The sequence below is a fragment of the Trichomycterus rosablanca genome, chromosome 6 (genome assembly GCF_030014385.1).
Source record: "Trichomycterus rosablanca isolate fTriRos1 chromosome 6, fTriRos1.hap1, whole genome shotgun sequence".
Lineage (NCBI taxonomy): Eukaryota > Metazoa > Chordata > Actinopteri > Siluriformes > Trichomycteridae > Trichomycterus > Trichomycterus rosablanca.
This window is the reverse complement of record NC_085993.1, coordinates 30,751,965-30,763,987: the sequence shown is the minus strand read 5'-3', so window position 1 is coordinate 30,763,987 and position 12,023 is coordinate 30,751,965. Positions and strand designations below refer to the sequence as shown.

The following is a 12,023-nucleotide window of genomic DNA, read 5'->3' as shown; positions in this document are numbered from 1 at the left end:
TTCACTGCTCACACTTACCACTTTTTGTTTCTGCTTGCCTGTGAAGAAAAAAAGAAACAGAGGAAGTCAGACTAATTGTTGCTTCAGCACATGCAGAAAATGAAAACAAACCATCAAACCATGAAACATCAAAAATCAATATGCACTGCCCTATGCTTACAAGAAGCTGTTTGTTCATGCTTTAGCCTTACGCAGGACAGTGAGGAAGTAACATCCCCCAAGATGAAAAGCCTACGATTCCATTTTTGGTGTTGAATCCAGTGACCCCCGCCACCCCTACCCAGCTCCCCCATCCCTGCCCCCCAGACCATAGGCTCACCTGATGTCATCACATCCCCCAAGCTGGAAGTGGAGCTTCCACTGGACTTACTAAAGAGACGAGCGAACAAACAGAAAAACAAAAAGCACAGTATTAGTGTGCTCCTTCATACACAATAGATTACTACTCTATAATCTATCTTAAGCCTTATATTATAACTTATTCATAGTAATGCTACAATTATTTACTTCTATGACTTAAAGTACCCCTGAACTTGTGCTTTTAAGCCAATACATATAATATAAACTATAAGGCCAAAGGCATGTGGACACCCCTGGTGTTTCTGTAGTTTCACACCATTTGCTAACACTATTTTTTTTTAAATGCATTTTCTTCCTGTTTTAGCGCACTCAATTTGTCTTCCGCCACTGAGGGATACCCAACTGCATCCAAGGAGAGTACGTCGCTGTACACGCCTCTTCTGACATGTGCACAGCCCTCCTGTCTGTCTGTCTGTCTGTCCGTCCGTCCGTCCGTCCGTCCGTCCGTCCGTCCGTCCGTCCGTCCGTCCATCAATAGGAAGAAATATATATTTTTCATTTGTTGACCGATGGGTCTGAAATTTGTCCTCCTGACTAAGTACCAGCTCTTTTTTTTGGCGGCCGCCTTGCTTTCGTGCTACCAGTTTTACAGATCTTACACAGCAATATTTTAATCCTCTGTTGTTGTAGTTTCTACTCTGAAAATTCACCTTAACCTCATACAGTTTATTTATACTGTATATATACAGTAAATGCACACACATTTTGATTGACTGGGCAGAAACTCCAATAGTTTTGAAAAAAAAAATAATTCCCAAAAGGGGGGAAATTCCAAATGAATTCCCATGGTATTGGAATGGGATATATAACTAGCTCAAGGTCAAATCTCCACATACTTCTGGCCATATAGTATATTTAAAATAATACATATTTGTTTAATATTCAATTCCTATAAAGGTATTAAAAATATCATAGGTTTAAAGTAAAAAAAATATTACACACGGCTCTTTTTGACTGAATAATTATAACATACTTCTCTGTCTAAAAACATAAAAATGCCTTATTTATTCATAATTTTGGTGTAGGTTTTCTTTTAATCTGCTGGGTCAAAAGTATATAAATACATTGACTTAGATTATTAATGTTGCGGTGTAAAACGTTTAAACTTGATCACCTTTGGGCACGGCTGTGCAAAAAAAAAGCTGAGTAAATGCTTCAGTCAAGCATTAGTCAAGCCTTTGCACCTCTGGTCACCTTTTAACCTTGATTAACAAAAAACTGTTGCATGTACTTTTTAATGCATCATAGAATTATATGGAACCAATAAATAGGTTGCTGAATGTATATTTCGACGTATAACATAAAAAAACAATACACTTTGGGACACATTGGGAGTTGTTTAACACAAATGTTTAAATTAACTTTAAAACAACCAATTAGAGTCTTTATTGCAATATTATGCATCTAAGATCATGGTGATGCAACAAATGTATTTAGTTATATACTGTATAGTTATACTTTTCCGCCTTTTTCTCTCCTTGGGAAAGAGACAACTATTCCATTCAAAGGTTATAGTCAAACTAGCCCTTTGGTTATGGGCACAGAGAAGTCACCAGCTATAGTCAATCATAAGCACTAACGTGGAATTAGGAAGTCATGCGACAAATTTAAATGACAACATAGAAGTTTCTTTACCACAAAATTAATACTCTAAATTGTTAATTGTTTATTTTGACCCAGCATTGTAGACAATCCAAACAACAACTTAGTTTGACACCATATAAGCACCTTCACCTTCTTTTTTACAAACCAGTCTTGGTTTGGTTTGCTGAAGCAGTTTAACAGCTGACTCATGTTAGGAGTCATATCCTTCTGCTTTGCCACGTTTGGCCAGTAGTGGGGCACAAAGGCACAGATGAATTATGTGTTAATTAGTCTTGATTGACAATCACCTGAAATTTGTAGGTGTTAATTTACTTCAGGTAGAAGTTTTTTTATGTATCACACTTGCCCACTTTGTTGGCACACTTGCATTTCTCCAAAGCAGTGATGCTAGGCTGCTTGGTCTGGTCCTACTTTGGCCACCTTTTTTTGTAAGTGATTGCCCCCCTTTTTTCGTTATTCACCTTGTCATTCAATAGCAAGATTCGTCCTGCTCCATTACAGAATGGAAAAGATAGTACTTGAACAAGTAATATCACTATTTAAACTGAAACGTCACAACCTGAACTATTTAATTAGTTGGGAAATCTGGGTTTTGCCCTGGGGTAGCATATCAGTCTAATCAGACAATTAAGATGATCTAATCAGGTTTTTTTAGTTCAGGGGTACTTTTACTACTACTGAAAGAAAATACTGTCCTACATACACTATAAGGACAAAAGTATGTTGACACCTTGGCTAGATCTGGTGTTTTAGCCACACCTGAATTTTACCTGAATAACAGGTGAATGATCTTTTCTGATGTAGTGTTAATGTGGAGCATTTCACAAAGCATGGTCCACAAAAACAAAGGGATTGATGAAGAGGAACTCCAGTGGTCTGCACAGAGCGCTGGCCTCAGCTTCATGAAACACATTCAGGATTCATTGTATACAAATTGCAAGCCAGGACTTCTCATCCAGCATCAGTGCCTGACCTCACAAATGCTATTTTGACTGAATGAGTACAAATGTTCTTAAACACACTTTTTTCCCTTGAGGAGTGGAGGCTGTTATAGCCACAAAGGAGAGGACCAATGCCTTTTGCCTTGTCCACATACTTTTGGCCATATAAGGTTTACCATATATAGTGTACCTCAGTAAATGAAGAATACAATATAATATATTTATAAAGAGTGAATTTAATTCCAATGTATTCCAAGTTGTAATCTTGTGTAATTGTATTGTGTTTAACAAAGCTATTGTTTTGTTAAACTGTTGGAATAACTGAAGAATAATTAGGTGCTTTGTATCAGGTTTATAATATACGTAAGCTAGAAAAAAGATTCTGAAAAATAAGGATTCTGTAAAGATTAAAACATTATTATGAAATGCAACAACAGTTAATCTGAGACAAAACAAGTCATCTTGATCTAATGTAAATATGGGATTAACAATTTGACACAAAGCACATATGGAATTTTCACAAATCCCCTGCAGTTTAATTTAATGTTGATTAGCTAAATGTGGTTAGAAATGCTCTGTGTCCATACCGTGATGTTAATAATGCAAAATGTAATTGCAATATGTTTAAAATACATAATTACAATAACACTCCAGTTTAACTTATTCTACTGTATATTAACACCCACAAAGGCTGCATTTCACATATATTAATGTTGATGGGCCAGCTGTAATCTCTTAAACAGATTAAGGGATACATGTCTGGAGAACCATGTGAGAAAATATGTCTTAAAGATATGTAAAAAAGAAAATGAACTTTATGAAGCTGGAGCTGAGGGTTAAGGCTGTGATTGAAATGTGCCGCATCCCAAACTCCATACCACAGTAACCCGATGTTACTACATCTTAAGACAGATGTTACTATCTCTGTTTATCTGCACACCCATCACAAGAATCTCTTGATACTAAATCAGGTATCTATAATGCTATTAATTTCATGGCTATCCCCGAGTATTTTCACAAGATATGAAGATTGAACATAATTTTAAGTCCACATCATTGCTGTATTAGATTTAATAAAAACTCTTACATTTAGTTTATTTATTTAGCAATTAAACCGCTATATTATCATTTCTAGTTTAGTTACTGGTCAAGTTTTGGTATTTCATTGCACTTAGTTGTCTGGCCTAATCCACACCCCCAAACATGCATAGACACAGAGCTAATGAACAGAAAGAAAAAAAATATATATACATTTATGAGAAAAGCATCAAAGCAATAATATAAAATGTGTTTATTTATTTATTTAAAATGTATTTGAACACAAAGTAATTTTAATTTTAGATTTTTAAAAATTATTTTACAATGACTTTATTCATTGTAAATACTACTACTAATACTACTACTACAAACGTTTTAATCAATAAAATGTAGAATTTTTTGAAATGAGGTCAAGAAGGCAGGGCCTAAACATGTACATGGTTACTGATGATCAAAAATGTGCTCTAAAATATTAAAAATTATAGTACAGTGGTACCTTGTAACTCAACGTCCCCTAAACTCAAAATCTTTGAAACTGAACACCCTTCATCAAGTAATTTGTACCCTTAAACTCAAAGTTTTCCTTAAACTCAACGTGTGTGCGACTGCTGCTTTGTTCAGCGCGCGGCTTGAGCAGCGTTGTAAAACGTCATCAAAGTGTGAATACAAGAAAAACCAGCATTTGTGTGGAGTAACCATCAAATCCAGTCTGAAAGCTCCACATGTATCTGTGTTTAGCTGGATTTTCCTCCTGTTTCACTTTTAAACTTGTGTTATAGCTCGAGGTTTTCCGAGAGTCTAAAACGCTTATTTTAAAAAAAGCTTAACATTACGCAATGTATTAAAAGAACGGCATAAAAACATCAAAACTCTCTTAATTATTACTGCTCATAAGATCTCTCCACTAATTAAGGAGCATAAAGAAACAATAAAAAAGTTAAGGTAAAGAGCATTGTATTTTATTGTATTTATTTATTATATTTTTTATTGATTTTTAACTGTTTTTAATTGTATTGCAGTGTTTTTATAATATATTTGTGTTATTTTCAGTGTATAAGTGTCAAAAACAACCTCACTATTTTAGCCTAAAATATATGCAGTTCCACGGGACCATGGAATGCATTAACAGGTTTTCATACCTTAAGAAATATGTATATATTTTATATACACTGTATATATAATAGATTTCTGTGTTACATTAATTTAATATTTTGTCATTACTAAACCATTGTCATAATTTTTAACATTTTTGGTTCTAATAATCGGCCTAAATAATAGAAGTTTGGGCAGCCTCTCAAGGTCAACCCATTTGCAAGCCACAGGTTAAGAAACTCTGCTATAGACCTTTGTGTAAAATTATAGACTTTTGATTTTACATGCAATGCTCCATGAATTCTAAGACACACAGGGAAATATTAATAATACACATTTTTGTACACATATTATGTTAGTAATGGCATATAAAATATGATATCCAGGTAGCTTAGAATGTTTAAACTAGATTTTGTTGGGCTTTAAAATTAGAAAAGAGGCCTAGAAATAAATGTAGGAAAATAGCTTAAAATATACTGGACTGGCTAAACTGGTCTGTTAAAGTTTAAGTTGTTTTGGGTGTGATGATTACATTCCTCTAGATGTTTAACGTACACAAATTACAGCAACGGGTTCACAAGAGAAAGCCTATGGACGGAGTATGTACTTGGTTCTTCACTTTTGGAAGATGTTCTCTAGATGTGTACTCTTGTTGTGAGATTATGTCTGGCCCTTCACGATTACATGCACTTACACTATTAACTTTTATATGCAGAAATTCTAAATTACTCATTCTACACATTTCTATATATAGATTATAGATCTATCGGTTCTATATATCTAAGTAGAGCACTTGATTTTCTGGGAACAAATTTAAGAATGAAATTACAGAAATAACAGTAATTAGAAACAAACATGAACGATTCTGTAAAAACCTAAAATCATGGGAATGTTTTGTTATGCTACCTGATGACATTAAATAGAAAACATTGTAGAATAATTCCACAAAATCTGTAACAATGTCATTATTTCACCATGACATTGCTTCTGCAAAAATCTCCCCAGTCCTGTTGAAAACCAAATGCTCTATAGGGTAATACTTTGTCGCCCGACACGTGCTTACCCTTGAACTCGGCTCTTCTTCTGCTCCAGCTGAGCTCGGATGTTTTCCAACTTCAGAGGGCTGGGAATAAAGCCGATCTCACAGCCCTCCTTCACCAGCCGCCCGATCCACCAGTCATTGTTGAACTTCTGCATTAGAATGGGGCATAGAAAACAAAGAAACAACATGTTGAGGCAGACGTCTCCATTCTTCTCACTGTGACTACACTTAATACACCTGTCATTATTCAAGCTCATGGGAAACTCACAAAGACTGGTGGGAAAATACCATGGGTGGGTTCACACTTTTTTGTAGGATTAATCTTAATACACCAGTCATTATTAACCTTCCGCTCATAAATAGCAAATGGGACTAAAGAATGAGCATGCAGGAAAAACAGATTGTTTATTTGTCCATATTTAATATGTAAATTATCATTCACAAAAAGGACAAAAGTCTTTACATGTGGACAACATGTTAACATGTGAGTTCACATGTTTCAGCCACAATTATTGCTAACAGGTGTACAAAATTAATTACATATATTCTGTTTCTGTTTTTGTGTCATCTTATGCACCAAGAAAAACCATAAAGAAAAGAATTCCAGTGGTCTGAACAATGCCTTAATCTAAACCCAGATTGGTGTAAATTGAAACCCAACGTCATTGAGTCCAAATATGAGACGAATCAGCATTTGTGTAAAATAACTGTCAAATTCTTTTTGAAAGTGTCCACATACATCTGTCTTTAGTTTGATTTTTTCTCCTGTTTCACTTTTAAACTTGTGTTTTAGCTCGGGGTGCTGAAAAATTGTAAGAATCAGCTTTTTCAAGAGAGTCTAAACGTTTATCGTTAAAAGAATGACATAGAAACACTAAACCTCAATTAATTATTACTGCTCATAAGTTCTCTTCACTAAGAAAATTTCTCGCTTGTTTTAGTACAATAAGTCACGTTACGCTTTGTGCACAGGCACACTCTATAGGAAATAATGGCACAGTCAGCGCAAAATAAGTTTTGTCGCTTCCCAAGTGAATGCACCTTTACTGAACGGAATACGGTATTCCAAGATCAAGCATAAGGAAACAATAAAGAAGTAAAGCTAAAGTTTCATTTTTTGTTGAATTTTAATTGTTTTCAATTGTATTTCAGTGTTTTATATATTATATTTGTGTTATTTCAGTGTATAAGTGTCAAAAACAACCCCATTATTTTACATTAGCCTAAAATATATGCAGTTCTACGGGACGATGGAACACATTAACAGATTTCCCATATATCCTTATGGAAAAAAATTCAACACCTTTTAAACTCAACGCCACTTCCAGAACCAATTGACGCTGAGTTTCAAGGTACCACTGTACATATTATACACCGATCAGCCATAACATTAAAACCACCTCCTTGTTTTTACACTCACTGTCCATTTTATCAGCTCCACTTACCATATAAAAGCACTTTGAAGTTCTACAATTACTGACTGTAGTCCATCTATTTCTCTACATATGTTTTTAAAGTCCAGCTCTGCTGGAGTTAAATACCGTGTCCACTTACTGTCCACTCTATTAGACACTCCTACCTAGTTGGTCCACCTTGAAGCTGTAAAGTCAGAGACGATTACTCATCTATTGCTGCGGTTTGAGTTGGTCATCTTCTAGACCTTCATCAGTGGTCACAGGATGCTGCCCACAGGGTGCTGTTGGCTGGATATATTTTTGGTAGCAGTGACAGTGAGGTGTTTAAAAACTCCATCAGCATTGATGTGTCTGATCCACTCATACCAGCACAACACACACTAACAAACCACCACCATGTCAGTGTCACTGCAGCAGTGGTGTATAAAGTACCTGAAGGCCATACTTGAGTAAAAGTACAAGTATCTTACCAGAAATTTACTTTGATAGAAGTAAAAGTCACCTTTTAGAATATTACTTGAGTAAAAGTCTAAAAGTATCTGATGTTTAATGTACTTAAGTATCAAAAGTAATTTGATATTAAATGTACTTAAGTATTAAAAGTAGAAGTAAAAGTAAATGCTGTTAGTATAAATGGAAGCGGTCATTTTAAATATAAAGATTGTTCTTTTAAGCCTGTAAACCACCTTAACAATTAACCTGTTTATTTCCTTTCATCTGAACATGATTTGTGCCAATTCATGATCATAATCAACTGTTGACATCACCTGTTTGAAATCATGACATTATTTATTTTTTTTTTTTTTAACTTATTACTAGCCCTAAATGTTCCTGTTCCAACGTTTTTAGAATGTGAGTCGATGTAAATGTAAGAAACACTGCATCTATTTTATTTGCATTTTCTATACTGTCCCTTTTTTTTTTTTATTTGGGTAGTATATTTCAATAACAAAAAAAAATAATTTTGGCATAATTAATTTAAAGCAAACCTCAGGAGAGTTTAACATTATCAACCATTATTTTAAATCAAAATATTTGAGTAAAATAAGCTGTATTTAAATAATCTTTTTTGGGCTGTATCTACTCACTGAATGCCATGTGTTAAACTAAAAAAATATTGGTATTCTTACTTTAAGAAAACACCATTTCTAACTTGAAGCCAACAGCTGAAAAATCATTAATAATAAGTTGGATAAGTTGAGTTCATGTTGAGATGATTAAAGGGTTAAAGATGTGCTGCATGTTCCTCAGCACCATCAATCTCTCCTCTGCCGGTCTAATACAGAAGTTACAGAAGAATATTTGTCCGTAGGTGAGTTTTTAAAAATAATGGACGTGTCTTCATGAGTTTTGCAGTCAATGAATTCCAAACAAATTTAATGATTTATGAAACGTTTTATTTGTGGTTCGAATGTAATCGGTAAAAATGGTAGGTAGATATCTGAACAATGTTAATGCTAATAATATTAAAAAAACGCTGATGCTGCAGCTTTACTTTGTTAATCATTGTTAACTTACATCAGTGTGTTGGACGGGGAGCTTCTGAAATGTCCATATTTGCGTGTCTTTGGGTGAACGACGCACTTTTAGAAAACTCCGATAGCGTTTAGAGAACGTTTGCACATGCGCATTAATGTGTTTAACCACCGTCTAACTCACAAGCGCAGATTCACCAAACCAGCGTGCAGTCCGTCACACATCTCACATAATTTAACTTTCATTCTGTAGTAACGAGTAACGAATTTACATACAGCGAATGTAACGGAGTAAAAGTACACAATTTCTTTAGAAAATGTAGTGGAGTAAAAGTTTAAGTTAACGAAAATTTTTATACTCCAGTAAAGTACAAGTACTTCAAAAAACTACTTAAGTACTGTAACGAAGTATTATTACTTCGTTACTATACACCACTGCACTGCAGTGCTAAGAATGACCCACCACCCAAATAATACCTGCTCTGTAGTGGTCCTGGGACAGTCCTGACCATTGAAGAACAGCATGAAAAGAGGCTAACAAAGCATGCAGAGAAATAGATGGACTAAAGTCAGTAATTGTAGAACTACAAAGTGCTTCTATATGGTAAATGGAGCTGATAATGTTATGGCTGATCTGTGTAAATGTCCAACATTAGTGCTTCTTTTGAATGACTGGACAACTCTCCCAGATACCTGCTAAAATTATGCAGACAGTATTCTAAGCATAAAAACCTGATATTAATGTCCATGGCTTTAGAATATGATGTCCAGTATGCATACTTTTAGCAATATAGTGTATATAGTCACCACTCTATATACTGAATGTGTCAGGTGTCCACAAACTTTGTGCCATATAGTTTATCTTATTTATTTATATCTTGCGTCTATTGCAGTATGTTTTTTCTTAGATTATGCTGGCATTTACAAGTGAATAAAAAAGCTGATCTTTATAAAACTGTGACATTTACTTGCAAGGCAGATCATTTTAATGCATGAATATATTGCAGTCGGTAAGTAATAAGGTTTTTTACTACAACTGACACAATATATGTCTTGAAACCTGGTTTTCTTTGACATATGACTCAATATACAGTATAATGTGGGGTATACAAAGATCTGTAGCATATTAGGTGTTTGGCCTGATGTCTAGTCTTATATTAAGCACATTTTTCATCATTTTGTACTTGTCCAATGTGTTTTTATTTTGTTTGGCATGGTTGTATTATGTTAAAGTTATTATGTTTTTCTAATGGTACAGCACCAACTTTAAAAATTTCACTCAGTGCCGCTCAGGTGGCGCAGCGGTAAAAACACACGCTGGAACCAGAGCTGGGATCTCGAATACATCGTATCGAATCTCAGCTCTGCCTACCGGCTAAGACTGAGAGGCCACATGAACAACAATTGGCCTGTTGTTCAGATTTGGGCGGGACTAAGCCGGATGGTGCAATTACGACCTCTGCTGGCTGATTGTTGGCGCCTGCACAGAGATGAGAAAAGAGTGCTCTCAGGGTGTGTCCTCTCCGCTGAGCTGCACTGCACTTGTCAAAGTGCAGGGGATAAAATGCATACGGCATGCTGCCCACGTGTCGGAGGAGGCGAGGGTTAGCTTCGTTCTCCTCATTCAGAGCAGGGATCGGCATTGGTGGAGAGGAAGCATGACTCAATCGGGCAATTGGACGTGCTAAAAAGGGAGAAAAAGGGGAGAAAATGCATAAATAAAACATATATATATATATATATATATATATATATAGCAAATATTTAGCAAATATTTTATTATATCTTTTCATGGGACAACCCTATAGAAATAAAACTTGGATATAACTTAGAGTAGTCAGTGTACAACTTGTATAGCAGTGTAGATTTACTGTCTTCTGAAAATAACTCAACACACAGCCATTAATGTCTAAATAGCTGGCAACATAAGTGAGTACACCCCACAGTGAACATGTCCAAATTGTGCCCAAAGTGTCAATATTTTGTGTGACCACCATTATTATCCAGCACCGCCTTAACCCTCCTGGGCATGGAATTCACCAGAGCTGCACAGGTTGCTACTGGAATCCTCTTCCACTCCTCCATGATGACATCACGGAGCTGGTGGATGTTAGACACCTTGAACTCCTCCACCTTCCACTTGAGGATGCGCCACAGGTGCTCAATTGGGTTTAGTCCATCACCTTTACCTTCAGCTTCCTCAGCAAGGCAGTTGTCATCTTGGAGGTTGTGTTTGGGGTCGTTATCCTGCTGGAAAACTGCCATGAGGCCCAGTTTTCGAAGGGAGGGGATCATGCTCTGTTTCAGAATGTCACAGTACATGTTGGAATTCATGTTTCCCTCAATGAACTGCAGCTCCCCAGTGCCAGCAACACTCATGCAGCCCAAGACCATGATGCTACCACCACCATGCTTGACTGTAGGCAAGATACAGTTGTCTTGGTACTTCTCACCAGGGCGCCGCCACACATGCTGGACACCATCTGAGCCAAACAAGTTTATCTTGGTCTCGTCAGACCACAGGGCATTCCAGTAATGTTCTTGGACTGCTTGTCTTCAGCAAACTGTTTGCTGGCTTTCTTGTGCGTCAGCTTCCTTCTGGGATGACGACCATGCAGACCGAGTTGATGCAGTGTGCGGCGTATGGTCTGAGCACTGACAGGCTGACCTCCCACGTCTTCAACCTCTGCAGCAATGCTGGCAGCACTCATGTGTCTATTTTTTAAAGCCAACCTCTGGATATGACGCCGAACACGTGGACTCAACTTCTTTGGTCGACCCTGGCGAAGCCTGTTCCGAGTGGAACCTGTCCTGGAAAACCGCTGTATGACCTTGGCCACCATGCTGTAGCTCAGTTTCAGGGTGTTAGCAATCTTCTTATAGCCCAGGCCATCTTTGTGGAGAGCAACAATTCTATTTCTCACATCCTCAGAGAGTTCTTTGCCATGAGGTGCCATGTTGAATATCCAGTGGCCAGTATGAGAGAATTGTACCCAAAACACCAAATTTAACAGCCCTGCTCCCCATTTACACCTGGGACCTTGACACATGACAC

The 12,023-nt window shown here is 36.4% G+C and overlaps 1 protein-coding gene across 1 annotated transcript in view; it reads right to left on the bottom strand.

Annotated features, from left to right (window-relative positions):
• The window catches only part of cacnb4b (calcium channel, voltage-dependent, beta 4b subunit), a 54,632-nt gene that overhangs the window by 20,946 nt on the left and 21,663 nt on the right, over positions 1-12,023 (bottom strand). The window contains 2 exon segments of the mRNA XM_062997667.1: positions 19-38; positions 6,092-6,227. Coding sequence (XP_062853737.1) covers positions 19-38; positions 6,092-6,227 — 156 coding nt within the window.